This window comes from Tyto alba, unplaced genomic scaffold, assembly GCF_018691265.1.
Source record: "Tyto alba isolate M040663 unplaced genomic scaffold, T.alba_DEE_v4.0 Super-Scaffold_9, whole genome shotgun sequence".
Classification (NCBI taxonomy): domain Eukaryota; kingdom Metazoa; phylum Chordata; class Aves; order Strigiformes; family Tytonidae; genus Tyto; species Tyto alba.
The window spans coordinates 8,991,988-9,011,403 of NW_024881330.1; the positions used below are offsets into that span (position 1 = coordinate 8,991,988).

At 44.2% G+C, this 19,416-nt stretch overlaps 1 protein-coding gene across 3 annotated transcripts in view; it reads left to right on the forward strand.

Moving 5' to 3' along the window:
• ST3GAL1 (ST3 beta-galactoside alpha-2,3-sialyltransferase 1) overlaps positions 1 to 19,416 on the forward strand; it is a 76,956-nt gene that overhangs the window by 38,957 nt on the left and 18,583 nt on the right. For all 3 annotated transcript variants that reach the window (XM_042786111.1, XM_033011795.2, XM_033011796.2), the window contains exon 2: positions 17,472 to 18,308. In XM_042786111.1, coding sequence (XP_042642045.1) covers positions 17,997 to 18,308 — 312 coding nt within the window. In that variant the 5' untranslated portion in view covers positions 17,472 to 17,996. The remainder of the gene's footprint in view (positions 1 to 17,471; positions 18,309 to 19,416) is intronic.

Genomic DNA, 19,416 nt, shown 5'->3' on the forward strand with positions numbered 1-19,416 from the left:
AAAGCAACATTTCTGTTACCGCTTCAGCTTCCCACTCCTAATGATTCGCTTTCGAAATGCTGATCAGCAGTGGGAAAGAAAAGGAGCGGATTCAGGATGAGGGTTGGGAACTGGGGATGGATGTTACATTTTTGCCTTGAGCTCTGTAAAGGTGGCAATAAGATGAATGCCCACAGGCTTGCTCATCCCTTCCACATCTGTAAAGCAGAACCGACAGCAGCATGTTTTGTGCACAGTGGTATTTGGAGGGATCACAGAAAAAAAGGCTTGTGGTAGAGTTGTCATGGGAGTTGAATAACTGGCTTGTTGTGTGTAATACCCCAGTAACATTCTGGGGCCTGTAGTGATAGGACAAGGCATAATGGATTTAAATTAAAAGAAGGGAGAATCAGGGTAGATATAATGGAAACAATTTTTATAATGAGGGTGGTGAAACATTAGAACAGGTTGCCATAGAGGTTGCAGATGATCCATTCCTGGAAACATTCAAGGTCAGGTTGGACGGGACTCTGAACAACCTGATCTAGCTGAAGATCATAGAATCATTGAATGGTTTGGGTTGAAAGGGACCTTAAATACTGTTTAGTTCCAACCCCCCTGCCATGATCAGGGACACCTACCATTAGATCAGGTTGCTCAAAGCCCCGTCCAACCTGGCCTTGAATGCTTCCAGGGAGGGGCCAGCCACAACTTCTCTGGGCAACCTGTTCCAGTGCGTAATTGCCCTCACATTAAAGAAATTCTTCCTTATATCTAATATAAATTTACCCTTTTTCAGTTTAAGACTATTACCCCTCATCCTTTCACTACATGCCCTTGTAAAAAATCCCTCCACATCTTTCCTGTAAGCCTCCTTTAACTACTAGAAGGCAGATAAGGTGTCCCAGGAGCCTTCTCTTTTCCGGGCTGAACAACCCCAACTCTCTCAGCCTGTGCTCATAAGGGAGGTGCTCCAGCTCTCTGGTCATCTTCATGGCCCTCCTCTGGACACACTTGAGCTGGTCCATGTTCTTCTTATGTTGGGGGGCCCAGAGCTAGATGCAGTACTCCATGAGGGGTCGTATGAGAGCAGCCTAGAGAGGGAGGATCCCCACCCTCAACCTGCTGGCCCCACTTCTCTTGGTGCAGCCCAAGACACAGTTGGCTTTCTGGGCTGTGAGCACACATTGCGGGCTCATAGTCAGTTTCCCACCCACTAACACCCCTGAGTCCTTCTCCACAGGGCTGCTCTCAATCCACTCATCACCCAATCTGTATTTGTGCATGGGATTGCCCCAAACCATGCGCAGAATCTTGCACTTGGCCTTGTTGAACTTCATGAGGTTTGCCCAGGCCCATTTCTCACGGCTGTCCAGGTCCCTCTGGATGGCATCTCTTCCTTCCAACGTGTCAACCACACCACACATCTTGGTGTCATCAGCAAACTTGCTGTGGGTGCATTTATTCCCACTGTCCATGTCACTAACAAAGATGGTCAACACTGGTCCCAGTACTAATCCCTAACGAACACCACTTGCCACTGCTCTATACTTGGACATCGAGCTGTTGACCCCAACCCTTTTAGTGCAACCATCCAGCCAATTCCTTATCCACCAAGTGGTCCATTTGTCAAATCCATATCTCTCCAATTTAGAGACAAGGGCATCATGCTGGACTGTCAAATCCTTTGCAGTAGTCCAGGTAGGTGACGTTCCTGCTCATTGCAGGGCGATTGGACTAGAGGACCTCTAAAGGTCCCTTCAAACCCAAACCATTCTATGAGTCTATGACTCTAATACAAGCCATGGGGAGAAGGAGGGATGATGTCCCTCTCATTTGGTTCAGCCTTTTCTGTAGAAGAGGCTTTTTATTATGGTGGGAAGTTGGTTTCATTCAGACCATCAGAAATTTGGACAGTGTCTAGGTCCTTGCATGCCCCCCACCCTCCTTGCACACAGTGTATGACCCATATAAGGGTTAATTCGAGATGTAGGCCCTATCAGTAAACCTGCTCCCAGATCCTTCCTGTTACCAGATGTCGTGGTTTGAGCCTGGTTGGAAGCCTAACACCACATAGCCATTCTCTCCCCCCTTCTTTTCCAGCAATAAGAAAGGACAGAGAGCCAGGCTTGGTGTTCGAGATAGGACTAGGATGGGGAAAAATCACCCATTATGGCCATGAGCAAAAGGCAGACTCACTAGGGGAAGGAAAAAAGAACATACATTTATAACAGACACTAACAACAGTTAACAGAGTAAGACAGTGAGAAGCATTGCCACATCTTGAGAACACCTTTCCCCCACCCCTCCTTTTTTCCTGGGCTCAGTTCTGCTCCCGATATCTCTACCTCCTCCCCCGAGCGGCTCAGGGGCAGTGAACGGGGGTGCAGTCAGTGCTGCCGCTTCTTCCATCTTCAGTGGGGTGGAGCTTCTGGAACTTTCCCCCCCCTGCTCCCTTGTGGTCCGCCTCTCACAGGAGACAGTCCTCCACAAACTTTCTCCAATTTGAGCCCCTCCCATGGGCCACAGTGTTCCCCATGATGCTCCATCGTGGGTCACCAGCTGCAGCCCTTCCCGAGCTACTCCGGCATGGGACACCCCCGCATGCTGCAATCCTCCCAGCGCTGAATTACAGCAACGGAGTCTAACTTTTCCCACAAGACCCAGGCCTTCTTCGGGCACAGCACCTTGATCATCCAGGTGAAAAACACAGGCCATAAATCAGTGTCTGCTCCACCGTAGATCTTCATGGGTGTCAGGGTGGGGCACCCTGCTGTCTCACCACAGGATACGGGGCGATCTCTTCTCCAGGACACCTCCCCACTCCTTTCTTCCTCTGTTCCTCCACTGACCTTGGTGTTCACGCAGCTGCCACAACTCTTCCTCACAAGTCCGACTGTTCGTCACCACGTCCCTTCTTAAATAAGTTATCGCAGAGGCGCAGCTGATTGACTCAGCCTTGGTGCAGAGGTGGAGCTGACGTGGAGCTGGGGGAGCTTTGAGAAGCTTCTCACAGGGAGCCACCCTTATAGCCCCCTACCCTGCTACCAAAAAAACCCACAACTCACTCAAACCCAGGACACCAGATGATCCAGGCAAATCCTCTTCCCTTGTATCTTCTCCTTTTTCCTCAACTATCTTGGGGTAAAAAAGTGAGGATGAATGAAAATTATAGAAACACACTTTAACCATTTCAGGATGTACATGAGAGCAAAATCAGTCTCCACCAGATACAATGTAGCCCCTGCTGTCCCTATGGGCTATATGCAGTCTGCTCAGACTACATGGTCCTCCCTACTTGACCACCAGGTTTGTAGCATCCCAGGATTTTTCCTATTGTTCCCAGCATAGTGTCATGTCCTGTAAGTGAGGGATGGGATCACAGGCTGAAGCTGTTTCCCAGGATGCCTGTATCTGGAAGCAGGGGGACATCCCTCCTAGGGTTGTTTATCCTGGAGAAAAGGAGGCTGAGGAGAGACCTTATCTCTCTCTACAACTAACTGAAATAAGGCTGTAGCGAGGTGGGTGTTGGTCTCTTCTCCCAAGTAATAAGTGATATGACAAGAAGAAATGGCCTAAACTTGCACCAGGGGAGGTTTCGATTGGATATTAGGAAAAATTTCTTCATTGAAAAGGTTACCAAGCACTGGAACATGTTTCCCAGGGAAGTGATGGAGTCACCATCCCTGGAGGTATTTAAAAGACATGTAGGTGTGATACTTAGGGACATGGTTTAGTGGTGGGCTTGACAGTGGACTTGGCGGTTGGATTCGATGATCTTAAAGGTTTTTTCCAACTTAAATGATTCTATGATTCTTGTCCCCCTGAATCACAGTCTAAGCCGGGGTGCAGCTTCAGCAGCACGTGGATGCTCACAGATGCTTCAGAGCGATGCTCTGAGGTGTTCCCAAAGATTTGGTTTTGATTCAGGGCTGAAAGGTTCAGAACACAATGTTTCATCTGAAGGCTGGACTTGTTTCAATTTCTCTCTTTAAGACTGTTATCTCAAATGAGAGTTAGGGAAGGGCTTTTTTTTGCTGTTGTCTGAGCCGGGGATGGTCCTGTACTGATAAAAAATTGCTTGGAGAAGCAGGAAAATTTCCTCTACTGGTTGATTTCAGAAGGAGTTAGACAAACTTCTATTAAAATTATTATGTGTAACTGGTTGGTGCCACCTTTGCATGGAAAGAAACCTCTCAGCACTTCACCCAGCTGAGCCTCCTACAAGTCTATGAATGAATGTCCAGAATTAAAGCCAAACAATCTCAGTTTCAGGTGTCAGCCAGGAGTTGTGCCTAGCTGAGTGGTCGTGAGGAGTAAGCAGTCTTCTCCTCATCTGCCTTTCTAGCTGATAGCTCCATGAACAGAAATGACTGCATATATTTGTAAAACTCAGGCAAGATCTTTTTCCCTCCGTATGCCATGTGCTGTCACTATGAATTCCATTGCCGTCTGTCTCCCACACTTGCTTTGCTGAATCTCATACAAATCAGCCATGCACCAAATCTGCCGTGCACATAAATCAGATCAGGGTCAATGAAATTCAGAAGTAAAAAATATAGGAGGCTGTAAAATGAGAGCAATTTCCATCAGCTCCAAGTTTGGAAATATCTCTGCAGTAGTGATGCTGATCACTGGAAACTTAATCTTTTAAACAAAGATCTAGGAGCGATCCAGCAACCTGTTGAGGCACAGGATCCCCTGATATCCACTATCTTTTCCTAAAGATGGGAACAACCCTGTGACAACAACTACCACGTACTGGATCATCCCCTTGTAGCTGAGTGTGACAACACTTCTGGAGCTGAGAACTCTTGGCCTCTTTTGGAGGAATTTAAAAACAGTGATGCCCTTCAGCCAATGCTATTTCTCCTCCATAAGAAGTCATAGGTCAGTTATCCTCTGGGAACATTTAAGCTCTATTTGTAATGACTTGTCTTCGGATGCAGTCATTATTTTTCAGCTTTCACTTTTTTTTTTTTTTTTTTTTTTTTTTGGGGCAAGAGAGACGTAATAAAGATTAAAAACTCATCTTATGCTTTTTAAAAACAAACCAAGCAGAAAAGCATATTTTCATGAGTTTCTTGGTATATGTTCCCAGCACATCCTTGAGAGGTTTTAACTAAAGGTGAAATGACTTTTCTTTTTCCTTTGCTTAATAAAGACAAAACACAAATAAAAATCTTGTAGCTCCCACTTGCAAAGCAAAATTTTTGACAAAAGTGGTAGCTCATTTAAAAGAAAATCAAAAGCCCCAGGGGTCTGCTGCCTGTGGTCATTAGGGATTGTTAGTTTTTAACACTGTGCCCATTAAAACTTGCCAGGAGCTTTATTGCTAGAGCAAGTGGTAATATTTTTGCAAGCCCCATTTTAAAAGTTAACATGAATCTTTTCGTCAGAATGAGAATAGGATGCCACATTAATTGCAATAGTAATATACACGAAAGCATGCAACAAAAAGAAAAAGCTTCCCTGTGTCACTGAAAATGGAAGGATGTTTTACGTGGGGAAGGGGTATTGTAATGAATGTGGGATCATGTTGTTGGTGTTTGAATGGGAGATGTGATCTTGAACCCAAAGACAGGATTTAGGTTTAGGTGTTGCTCCTCTGTGGGGTTTGTGCTGCCATAGTGCTGATACAGTTGTGGTCACTCAAAGATATCGACCCTAAGGCTGAAACTGGGATTTCTGACCATCATCAAACCAGTCCATGTAGGACCGGTGTTCATCTTTCATTGATGCAGGGAAAAAATTTATTGTTTTTTTAAGTACCACTAACTGGGAAGATGTTGGAAATGGTTGTTGGGGAAAAGTAAGCAGCAGGGGCTTTCCCATCCTGGTTCAATAATCAGAGCCCAAGGACAGAGATCTTCCCTCTTCTACACTTTCTTGTAGGTAAAAGAGTAAATCCAGGCTGATGCCTCCAGCATCTGGCCTGCTACAGCTTGATTTCTAGGTATGATGTGGTTTGCAGCACTGCAGAAGGCAAGACCAAAGCAGTATTGGATTGATCATCACTTTCTTGTGTTAAAATTTCTGCCTTTACAAAATCGATGGATCATGGTATGATACCATTTTAGAATTTAAATTTTAATACTAAATTAATTAAATCTTCCTCTGTTAATTATTTCTGTATGGATGAATGATACTTTGAATTTCTCTTTGAATCAGAAATCTCTTAAATATTCAAGGGTTGCTGGCTACCTCAGTAGTCTCCTTTTTTACGTTTTAACCATCTAAGACAAGTGGAAAAAGATGCCATAGTTATGTGCATGTCTGTGTGTGTTTCTCCAGCATTCAATTATTAGCATGCACATAATTCAGTATTAACATTTTTAATGCGCTTCAGGATGCCCAGTCGAGCAGCTGTATGTGCAGCTCTGATGTATGCAAATCCATTTTGTATGCAGCTCTTGACATATTTTCATATTCAGGATTATGGGAAGCCTTTTCTGTGCCAGTCTGATGTATGTTAATCTTTGTTTCTCTAAAAACACTTTAAAAGTCCAGACAAAAAGGCAACATTTCTTCTTCACCAAAATTCTCATGTTTTTTCTGTACCCAGGCTACCACATGGCCCTAAACAAAGCTTCCACAGATGGAGCACCAAAGGGCCATGTTCATATTGCCTGCTCTGAGCAGTTACTTCTATCCATCAAGTATTAGAGACAACCTAGGATCTGGCAGTCCTCTGGATAAAAGGCAGTCTGAATCATTTATTACTTTCTTGACTGTCAACACCATTTGTAGATGTATGGCAAAAGCTGGAATGGGAATGTCACCATATGCACAGAGGCTGGATGATGCCTGGGCTGGGAGCAAGAGCTCATGGTGCATTTGGATCCAAATAGGTCAAGTACTACTATTAGGGATGTATAAATGAGCAATCAGTTAAAGTAGTTGCCTAATGGCTTTGTAATTCTGGCTTGTAACACGGTATATTAATTATCAAAAGTATTTCTTATATCTGTGATATATTTTTATTGTATTATTTATTGACTCCTTATAAATTTACTGTGGCTGCCAAACTCTCAGGAGAGTGCACAATAAATGGAAAACTCAAAGTATTATTTTGTATGTGCATGGCTTACACTGACTGCCAGGTCCAGACTATGCACAGATGCTAAAACACCTCTGAATTGTGGGCAGTTTTACACCTTCGTAGCACAAGAAAGACTCGTAAATCCCAGGTTAATGAAGGAGAAAATCCCTGTGGTGTCATTAAACCTTCTCCAGAGTGAATTCAGTCAGTCTGATGAATAAATGTTTAATGCAGAACCGTATCAGTTAGTGTCATCGATCGTAAGAGAAACGCTGTTGGTTTAATGAGGATCCCATCAGTGTGAACATGGGTTAACAACCTCACAGTGCCAGCAACTGCATGGTATTGCTTCAAGGCAGGAATCCCAGCGAAGAGAGTCAGAGATGCTTACATGGGCACAGAAACATGTTTCCTAGATTTTAGGGATTATTTTCAGTACTGTCAATTTTATCATTATAATCTAATCTTTGTCTGCAGCTAGAATTATAATGCCATGAGGGTCCCTGCAGTGTGTTAATCACTCTCTTAATATCAGAATTCAGGGTTCCTCACAACGTGTTCTTTGGAGTCTCTTCCATGTGAACAACTGTATTTATAGTCACATACATTTCCTTACACTTTTAACCAAGGAATAGCTGAATATTTTTGAGCTGGCTACTCATAGACTGTCTAGCAAAACACCTGATGTCAATGTGATTGAGTTCCACCTTCAGAGTGTCCTATAATCTGATATAATCCTCTATCCTTGACAGTAATCCTATAAAACTGAAACTAATGCATATATAAGAATCAATTTCTACAATATCTTTAGCATGCCTCTATTTCTACTACTGCTGTTGCCATCGTCGTTAATTTGTCTTTCTGTATTTGGATTACCTGAAAGTAGCATTCTTACTGTCTCTAGGGAATTAGCAAGACTTAAAAAAAGTGCATAGCCCAATATGAACATAAACCCAGAAAGAAGTGGTGATAATTTTTTTCACCCTTCTTTTTTTTTTTTTTTCATTCTTGAACTTCTGAATGTTTTGCTTTCTTTTAATTACCATAAATTACACATTTTCCAGAATAAGTTTTTTGCAAAATGAAAACCAGAATTTTTCATTTAAAATGTCAAAGATCCTTCTTTTTCCAAAGTTTTTTGAAACAGAAAGTCAAGATGGAAAATAATTTTAACTGCAGAAAGATTCAATTTTGATGAACTCATCCAAAAATAAAACAAAAAAAAAAAAAAACCCAGTGCTTAAAAAACGTGCTGAACCTCATTGTCATCAACTATGGGCTAGTAGGGAATATGAAGCTCAGAGTCAACCTTGGCTGCAGTGACCATGAAATGGTGGAGTTCAAGATCCTCTGGGGTGGAGGAGGGTGCACAAAAAGTTCACTACCCTGGACTTCAGGAGAGCAGACTTCAACCTCTTCAGGGATCTGCTTGGCAAAGAATCATGGGATAAAGCTCTGGATGGAAGAGGGGCCCAAGAAAGCTGGTTAATATTCAAGGATCACCTCCTCCGAGCTCAGGAACGATGCATCCCAACGAAAAGGAAGTCGGGCAAGAACACCAGGAGGCCTGCATGGATGAACAAGGACTTCCTGGACAAGTTCAAACACAGAAAGGAAGCCTATAGAGGGGGAAAGCAAGGACAGATAACGTGAGAAGAAGAAAGAGAAATTGTCCAAGCAGCCATGGATCAGGTTAGGTAGAATTAAATGTGGCCAGGTATGTCAAGGGCAACAAGAAAAGCTTCTATAGGTACATTAGTGATAAAAGAAACTCTAGGGACAATGTGAGCCCTCTCCAGAAGGAAACAGGAGACCTGGTTAACCAGGGTATAGAGAAGTCTGAAGTACTCAATGACATTTTTGCCTTAGTCTTCACTGCAAGTGCTCTAGCCACGCCACCAAAGTTACAGAAGGCAAAGGCAGGGACTGGGAGTAACAAATTTGGTGGCCTTCTACAATGGGGTTAAAGCATTGGTGGATAAGGGAAGAGCAACTGACATCACCTACATGAACTTTTGCAAAGCATTTTACACCATCCCACGTGACAACCTTGTCTCTAAATTGGAGAGACATAGATTTCATGGATGGATCACTCAATGGATAAGGAATTGGCTGGATGGTCACGCTCCAAGAGTTGTGGTCAACAATTCAATGTCCAAGTGGAGAGCAGTGACGAGTGGCATTCCTCAGGGGTCACTGTTGGGACTGGCGCTGTTTAACATCTTTGTTAGTGACATGACCAGTGGGATCAAGTGCACCTTCAGCAAGATTTCCAACAACATCAAGCTATGTAATGCAGTCAACATGCTGGAAGGAAGGGATGCCATCCAGAGGGACCTTGAGAGGCTTGAGAGGTGGGCCCAGGCAAACCTTATGAAGTTCAACAAGGACAAGTGCAAGGTCCTGCACATGGGTGGAGGCAATCCCAAGCACAAATACAGGCTGGGCGATGAGTGGATTGAGAGCAACCCTGCAGAAGAGGACTTGGGGTTATTGTGTGTTTGCAGCTCAGAAAGCCAACTGTATCCTGGGCTGTATCAAAAGAAGTGTGACATCAGGTCGAGGGAGATGACTCTCATCATCTACTCTACTCACAGGAGAGCCTAGATGGAGTACTGTGTTCAGCTCTGGGGCTCCTAGTATAAGAAGAACATGGCCCTGTTGAGCAAGCCCAGAAGAAGGCCATGAAGATGATCAGAGTGCTGGAGCACCTCTCCTATGAGGACAGGCTGAGAGAGTTGGGGTTGTTCAGCCCAGAGAAGAGAAGGCTCCCGGGACACCTTATAGCTGCCTTCCAGTAGTTAAAGGGAGCCTACAGGAAAGATGTGGAGGGATTTTTTACAAGGCCATATACTGATAGGGCAAGGGTTAATGGCTTTAAACTGAAAGAGGGTAGATTTAGATTGCATGTAAGGAAGTTCTTCACTGTGAGAACGGTGAGACACTGGAACAGGTTTCCCAGAGAAGATGTGGCTGTCCTCTCCATGGAAGTGTTCAAGGACGGGTTGGATGGGGCTTTGAGCAACCTGATCTAATGGTAGGTGTCCCTGCCCATGGCAGGGGGGTTGAGACTGGATGATCTTTAAAGTTCCTTCCAGCCCAAACCATTCTATGATTCTGTAATTATCAGTGGACTTTTTCAAATAGCCTGGCATGATACAAATCCTGGCTTCAATAACAAAGAGCTATTATATAAACAGTGACTTACTTACATTATGCCTGTCACTCGAAATAAATTGATCAGGATTTGATCTCCACAGTCACATTCATCCATGTTTTTCCCAGTGATGAGTTCAGGTGAATGTCATCCTTGCAGAGCTGGTGCCAACACTGGAGGGAGCTGAGATCCTCACAGCCCTACCCTTCACCTCAAACCCTATTTTGCTCCTCTCTCAAGGCTGAAGATCAGGTGCTGTATGAAGATATGGCAGTAGGGGGCACAGTGTTTATCAGAAAGGTGCCAGTTTGATTGGAATCCTGGAATGAATTTGCAGTATTAGCAATTATTTTTCATAGACTCATAGAACTGTTTCCCCAAGAGCAGAGTGAAGCTGCCTGTAGCCCCACAGGAGAGGTGGTTAGAGCATTCACCTTTCTCTGTGGTCACAGACATGGTATACAGGTGACGGCAGAGATTTTGGAGCCAGACCATTTCTCATGGCACTTCCAGCCCCATTCAAAAGCCAAATTTCCCACTTGGCCTGAAGACGTGAGTAGTAGGCCATAGAGGACAGCACAATTAATCCTGGATATTAATACTCTAGGCCCTTGCAGGACTCATGATATGTGGGGGAGGAGGAATCTTTTTCTGCTGGAAATCCTTCCTCAGCACTGGAGGACAAAGCATCTTCACCCCATTGGGAGGAGGCAGGGATGGCAACTCTCAGCACCCATGGGTATGGGCAGGCTCGTGACCCTTTCCAAGCCAGAGCTTCCAGCTCTTTCCTCAAGCATTGTAAGGGAGTTTTCATTTCCAGACCACTCAGCAACATGCCTGATAGAGTCTGCCAAGATAAAGATTTATTTTGAAGAAACAGAATGCAAATTCTCCACCCAAGTTTCTGTTAATCTTGTACACGTCTTGCACAAAAAGCTGTTTGCTTACCCTGACTGCACAGACCTGTTATGCATGTAGGCAGGACAGGCTGTGTTAGGGTACCAGAGAGATCTATCTATCTGGACAGACTGAGCCTGCCAGCAAGCCTGCTCACTGATAAGACACAAGTAGGTAATGATTTTTTTTCAGATCACTGGTACCTAAAATGCCATGCAGTTATGCTCCGTAAACCACCTCCAGTTTTTCTTCTATTCTCACTGTGATGGATGAATCCCAATAACTGGCTCCAAATTCAAGAAGCATGGAGTAGTTTCTGCTTTCAAATTTGTCTAAAGCTATTTTTTCTCATGGCTTAAATGTTTCTGAATGGCTTTGTTTTCTAGGCAGTGTTGATATGATTAGTTGGTGTTGCTTGGGGTGAGCATTTTAATAAACCCAAGAGTGATATACCAACCTACTTGCTCAACTTTGATGCTGAAACTCCATTTGACAGTGACAGTCAAGCATGTTTATGTCTTACAGCATGGTCAGGGATGGGGCAGAAGAGTTACAGATTATATCCTTCCTGATTAAATGACTGGTGAGACTTGGGGCTGCTTTTTCATGGCTGTGGACACACAGGACAACAGCACCTATGTCACCCCTCTGAGGATATAATGATGAACAGAAGAGAGGAGCCAGCTAGCTCTGAGAAACAAAATGCAGTCTGATTTTAATTAAGTTATGGATGAAAAACGGGAAAGTCATGTGGCAGCTGATGCTTTAACAAAATTGCATCCTGTAGTGGCTTTTGGTACCTGAGAACGACGGGGCTCACCTTTGCTTGCTGGTGCAGTGTGGCCAATGGCACATGAGAAGTCACACCATGAACAAGCTGAAGTCACAAAGGCTGTGATGGGGCACAGGCAGCACTCCCTCATGTCTCCAGTCCTCATATGGCCTTTAATGCTTAGTGAGACTGGTTGTCCTGGAGCTGGAAGAGATGGACCAGAGGTCTTGCACGGCCTCCCAGCATCATCTGGTTAAGGGAGATTCATGTTTCTTCTGTGTGTTTAACTCTGATGGGCTAAGCCTCATGCTCAGAGGTCTCTGGCAAGGTGTCAGACCAATGAAGTGTTTCTTTCTAAATGTCAGCCAGCTCCGGGCAGTGGGAGGCAGACAGCGATGAGCTGGGGCAAGGCAGACGAGCCTGTGGTTAGGAGTGAAACAGTCCCCTCCGTTGTTCCTCTCTAGGCCTAAGCACAGACCTGGGGTGGAAATTTATGCGTATTTTTCCAGGGACAGGCTTTTTGATGCCCTGGGATGACATCTTCTGAGACTGTTCTGGGCCTTTGTGATTGCAGTAATGCAAGATTTAACCTTCCATCCTCTCCCAGACCAGGGCTTTGAGACCAAGAGTTGCACAAGTAGTTACTTACATGGAGTGTGGATGAGAAGAAAGTCCCAAAACAACAGCAGAGATGCTTAACAATATACCGTTTGTGTTGCCAAAAGGCTTCATAACAATATAGCTGTCAGTGACTTAGCTGGGAAACTAATTCATCTTTGGAGGTTTTGCAAGGCAGGAATCTGAGCTATACTTTTGAAAATGGGCACTTGCAGTTCTGCTGCTGAGACCTTTCTAGCACAGCACAGTCTCTTGAAGTCGAATTGCAGCAAATCTCTGCATCTTGAAGTGTACAGTTTCCAGCTGTAAAATACTGTGGTTCATAGAAGGTTTGTATGATGACCACCATCAGTCATGAGAGAGCTGCAACAGGTCGCATTGCCCTTCCCCAGCTTCTCACAGGGCAGGTGACTATGTGGGGTTTGAGTCTAAAGGATTTTGGTACCTTTGAACTATTCAAGCAGTGAAATATCTCTGGATATTCAAGCTGGAAATATTTGTGTCCAGGGATGCTGTTCCCTGTTGCCTTTGTGCTGTTCTGACCAACATGCTGTGTCTGGAAAATGCTAGCAACTTCAGACTAGAGAAGTGCATTTCACACTGAGGTTTTAATGTGAGTTATGGAGCAGAAAGCAAAAGCTGGGTCCTGAACCATCAGCATCTAACTCAAAACTCTCCTCAAACTGGTGCAGATATGAAGTACTTCCTTGTTAGCAATGTAGACATCAAAAAGGGCTCAATCTCTGCCTTAGTGTAGTTTACAGCCTGGGGGGATGAGAATTGCAGTGATTTCTTTCTCAGTGTTTTTTCTTTATTATTTTCTACATGCTTTTTGTTTAAGACTCATCTTTTTTTTTTTTTTTTTTTAAAAAAAAAAAAAAAAAAAAAAAAGGCATTCTGCTAATATTGTGTGGTTGACCACACAGATCTGCAATGCCCAAATACTCTTCCCCCACATCACACCCCATAATGTGTCCCATCCCTCCAGGGAACAACCCATCTCAGTTCTCAGTCCTAAAGCTGATGTTGACTCATAAGGGTGAGTTTCATGCCTGGGCTGAGGCTGTCCTGAGCCAGCCCTAAGAGGGACCCAGACAAGATGTGCCTTCTTCTGAGTCCTTATTTCAAGTTCCCACTTGTCTTTGTGCCCCTGTGCTCCCCTGAGCTGGTGCAGATGGGCCTTTGATGGGCTGATGGCTTCAGGGATGGGACTGGGAGCCTTCAGGGCAGGGTCTTATTTGGGATCCCCCTCCTGCTGTTGTCTCTCTGTGTTCCTTTTTGGGTGCATAGATGAGCTTTTATCACATAATCTAACAAGTGCAGTGAGAATATATTGCATTTGTAGGTGGATTTGGCAAAAAAAATATTTCCTGAAGGTGTTAAGAATTGCTTTGTATTGGTCCTTGCCTGTTAATTGCCAAATTGGCAAGGGACCAAGGACATTCTTCAGATTGTGAGTTTACAACACAAAAAAGATATACCCTGGGAAAAAAACAACAACAACAACAACAACAACAAAAAAGCTTTCTGTTCCTTTCTAAAATGCAAGAAGACAATGAAGACAAACAATCACAGTGAATTTATCCCAGTATATTTTATAATATGAAATGCAGGCAAAAGATTCAAAAGATTAAGCTCTATTCTCCTTTATGACCATTTAATCACACTGGTCCCACTGCTACGCTCAGGATAGAGTTTAGAGGAACGTCCCCTTTCTTTTGAACGTGCCCCTTTCTGCTTTTGCCTGGGACACATCCGTTCACATTTTCCCTGCATTGCTTGTCACTGGGTGTTGGCAGCATAAACAAGGAGGGTGTAGAGGGGTGTCTTACATGGGGACAAGGGTTTATGTAGGAAGAGGGAGGAGGTGGGAAGGTATCAGGAGACATCCAGATCACAAATAAGACCTTAAGCACCCAATCACTTATGGTAGCTTAACTTGCTGCTTGCAAGATCTGAGCTGGGATAGCTGCCTGTACAAACGCTGTACTTAAACTCTGTTTAACACTCAGGGGACCATAGCCAGGACAAGGGCTGGGCACGTAATTTAGATCTCCATACCTGAAGTCCCCAGATATTGTTTCTGGGTCTGAGGCCAAACTAGCCTGTTCACAGATGTACTAATGTCAAGGTCACGCCAAGGTATGTTGATAAGGACCGTGGCTGGCATCATGCTACTTACTGGTAATGACTTGAATTAACTATTGAAAATAGTTTCAGGAGGTAAACCATTCCCAACAGCTGGAGTTGGCAGCCCTGCGTGGTTTCCCACACCAGCTGCTGCTTCAGCATCATCCCTGCCCTACCCGCTTCCCAGAACAGTGGCAAATCCTTCCGAACCCCTTTTGTGAAGATTTGTGAATATATGTGAGCAGAGGGAGATGCAGGGATGGTCTGGGATGTGATGTAAGATGCTGGGAAGAGTGAAAGTACTGATGTCTAGGTTGGATCAAACGTGTGTTTTAAGAAAGGAAAAAAATGATCCTAATCCAGGTCACAGTGAACTTGATGAAAGCAGTCATGAGTATCCATACGAAACATGAGCATTCATAGGAAATTGTAAGTAGCGAGAATTAAAATAGAGTATCTGGTGTTTATTTCCACACTAGAAAAGGGTCTTGGGAGTTATTCTGGTTTCTCACCTTCCCATCATGTGCTATAAAGGATGGGATGATTAGGAGTTTGGAGACACTGCAGTTCACTGCATAAACAGTGGTTTGGTGGTGTTCAGGTTTTGTTTTGTTTTTTTTTTTTTTCAAATTCTAAATATAAGTCCAAACTTAGCTCAGCTACCAAAAAAAAAAAAAAAAAAAAGTTCTGGTGAAATGAATGTTTGTTTTGGAGGCCAGAACTGTTTCTTTTATGAACAACACTCCATTTTATAGACTTTTCCAAGAAAGGCTGGATAATCCCCCTGCCTCCTCCACTTGAAAAAATAATAGAAAAGCAGGAGTTGTGTTTACAAATACTAAATTGGCCCAGTGTTAACAGGAGTAAGGGTTCAACCCATCAGCATTGCAGCTCTTGAATTATCCGCTCCATAAATGGAGAATCAGTCTGCTTCTGGGATTTGGAATATTTTGGGGGGAGGGGGTTAGTGGCTGTGTTTTTGTCTAGACTAACAAGTACATCCAGACTAGTAAAGCAAATGTGTTTGGGGCCACTCTTCAGCACAGGCCATCTGGTGTGGATGGGGCCATGCATGGGGGGCCGTGCTCTTAAACTCCTTTTCTCACTCTCCAAAGCACAGTGGCAGCATCCGCACAGGCTTTTGGGTTGTGATTCTCAAATTGTACCCAGGAATAGTTTGGAAGATTTGTGATTGACTCCAAAACTTCCCTCTAAAAAGTTAAAATGAGAGCAGGATTGTTCCCTGGTGTTGTTTAATTTATTGGTGCAGGCGAGCCTGAGCAGCCGGGGTTAATAAAGTCTTTTGTTATCCAGCCTGACCCACTTGTCAGCCCTTGAGCTGCTGTAAATGTATTTGTAGGGGCCAGACTTAAAATAAATCTCGAGGCATTTGGCAAACAGCAGCTAATTGAATGGCACACACTACCCATCACGTGCTGCAGATGAGAAACTTGAAGCAGAGCAAAGGCTTAAGACCACAGCCTGAGGCTCCTGCCTTCAGATTAGTCTTTACAGGACTCGGTAAATATTTACATGCCGCCTCTAAAAACCAGGCCTGTGCTGTCTCCAAGACACCATGTCAAACCCCATGGAAAATCTGTTTGGCCTTAGGCAGGTCCGCAGGGATCCCCAGGAGAAAAGCCAGCTGCAAAGCTGGGGATGTGCCTGGCCCAGACCTGTGGCCACCAAACGCACTGCCCCCACGCATTGGATAAGTACTGGATTGGGGTGATGAAATGTGGGGGATCCTCATCAATGTGGCACACAGAATGGGTTAAAATGGTGGTTTTTAATGGTAGCAGTTGCAGTTTTGCTCAGTTTGCTTGCCTGAAGCCTGCAGCTGAGCAGTGAATGAGACTTCTCTTGCAGGGCTTTTGCTTGTTCCTAAATTGCACATATTCTGACACAGTTGCTTCAGTTGCTTCTCCAATTTTTTTTTTTTTTTTTTTTTTCCTAATCAAAAGAGTGTTATTTAAGCAATGGCACTTTTGGGGCTTTTTGCAAACATCCGAAGTTTTAAAAACCACAATATATTTTTCTTCTCACAAAACAATAGCATTGTGGAAGGAAGGGATTCATTTTTCAACTTTTAAAAACTTGTTTAAATCACTACTGCCAGGCAGGGGACACCAGAAGGGAAACAGAGCATTTCTGGGTCTCTCTGTATCCCCTGACTTGCCAAGGCAAAGCAACTCCCTGCCTTTCTGCCTGGCTTGAGGTCTCATCGGAACTCTCTGAGATCATGGACTGCCCTCACCTACCCTTCTTTGGCAGGAAAATTAGCAATAATCCACACGAAACAAAGGCCATTTATACTTTGATTTCCTCCCCTGTCTGTCCCAGGACGTACGAGCTGTTCTTGCTTGTCTTTCTCTGAATCACCAGTCCAGCCCTGATCTTTAAGAAATTAAGCTGGTTGTGGGGAGGAAGAGAAAAGAACCATTCCACTTCCTCCCCGTCCTGCTCCTCCCTCCTTTGCTGAGTGCTTTTTGCTCAGATACTCTGAGTTATGAATACTCTGCTGCGTATCTTGTGGCTATCAAGGTCAGACTAAAGGAGGGAGGTGAGTCATTGCCATTCAAATGGCTACAGACTATAATTCAAATAAGGCCAGAGCACCGGGGTTGATTCAATACAAAGGAACTCAATGTCCACAGGTCGATGCTCTGCCCTTTCCAAAATTTCACCCTGAAACTTCTCAGTATGCAAATACTGAAGCAGAAATTGCAGGTGGTGCTGCTGTGTTGAGGGCCCAGAGCTGATCAAAAGTTTTAGGATGGGCAGAGAAAAGCAGAAAAATTAAGTTGGGAGGAATACAAAAAACTTTCTGAGAATTTTTCTTTCTTTTTTTTGTGTGTGTATGTGTGTGTCTCCAGGCTTCAAACTGTTCTCCATGGCTTAAATGGACATCAAAGAACATCGCTCTGCTGCAATGTGCATCCCTGGATGATCTGATCCTTCATGAACTAACTTCCAAGAAAAAAAATAGCCGCCCTCTTCTTTCTACAATTTGGTTTCTTTAATTTATGGCTTGCTTCCACAAAGTAAAACTAAATTTTAATGGTGATATTGCTCCCCTCTAAGTCTCCTGTTAAGCAGAAGGACAAGGGTTTGTCTTTGTTGAAACTTCATAAAGAGGGGTTAACAGCAGGTCACAGAGAGGTGGAAGAGACTTGGAAGCACTGTGAGAAGCTGAAAGGAAATACCTAGCTTTGCCTTTTTAAAGCCCATTTGGAGGAAACAAACCTTCTTCACTTATGGATGGGGTAGTGGAGTCGACATGGTCAGCCTAAGCCTGATGTGCTAACTGGGAGGTTTCTACAGCACCCTTTCCTTTTTGCCTTACGTTGGACCCTACATTGTACTTGGTCAGCAGCGACGACAGAACCTGAGCAGGAAAGATGGTCGTTGTAAGGAGGAGGAATGTGAAAGTGTTCACTTTCGCCTTTTTGCTCATCACCGTAACGTCATTTCTGCTGAACTACACACACCAGGTGACCACGACCACCTGGGATCCGAGACATCTCGTCATGCAGTTTTCAGAGCAAGTCCAAAAACTCTTCAAGTACCCCAGGAGACCATGCAGCTGTCGCACGTGCATTTCTGAGCTGGGACACTCCCTCTGGTTCGATCAGAGATTTAATTCAACTATGCAACCTTTCCTGACCTCACAAAATGCCTTGATCCCAGACGACAGCTACAGGTGGTGGCTGGTAAGTAGGAGGTGTGGATACAGCCCGGCATTCGTGCGATGGATGCAGTGTGAGGCTTCGAGCAATGCAGAGTACATAGTGAGAGACGGTTCCTGCCAAAAGCATTTGCCGTCTCGGCTGACGAGGCAGGCAGAGGTGGAAGAAAGTGGGTGTTTGTGCTGCTGTTTAGCTTGCAGGCACTCAGAGTGCACGTTCACTTGCTCCAAGCTAGAAAAGTCCCTGGCAGAGTTAGGCATCGAATCTAGAATTTGCAAATGTCTGCATTGTCTTTTTCCTCCCCTGTCTTTGAAACACTAAACTTCCTAAGCTGGCTTCTTTCATTTCAGATGGTAAAAAGGGCTTTTGCAGTTCATCGAGGTAGCAAAGCAAACTCATTGCAAAGTGGATAATTCCCCTAGGGCTCTCCTTACTGTAAAACATGTAAATAATCAGCAGGATTAAATGGAAAATTATTAATTCCATGTGTATGAGAATAGTCTCCATTGGGGCTGATGATGTAAAATGGGTCTATAAAGCACACTGGTGACCACAGGTCACTGCGAAGGAGTAGCCCCAGCATCTACTTGTGCTGGGTGGTCCAATGAGCCCAATTCAAACATCATGAAAGCTAGCCAATACCTTGTTCGAAAAGCACAGAAGGGAGGAAGGTGTTTCCTGTTGCTTTGCCTAATTAAAACCCCTTTTGTGTTCTCTTGAAACAAGACATTGATTAAATGAATTGCTTGAACTGCTAAAGCACAGTTGGCTGCAGTGATCCCAGTCAAATCACGGTTTCATTATGAGTTGCTTTCCCCCTATTTAGAAATAATAGTCTCCCTGTGCCTTTCTATGAACACACAACAGCCTGCAACTTGGTGTCCTGTGGTGAGCAAAACACTTGACGTTGAATTTGGGGCTTTCAGCCCTTCCCTGGCACCCTGGGGAGGCCCCTCCAGCAGGCACCAACTTTTGCAGTGGGAGCATTTAGTTTTTGAAAGTGGTGTCAAGTGCTGTGAGAATGAATCTGTAATCTGATTTATCACTTCTCACTCAGTTGACTTTTGCATTTACTGGTGAAAAAGAGATGCCACTGAACTTAACATCTTTCACTTTTGCATAAATTATATCC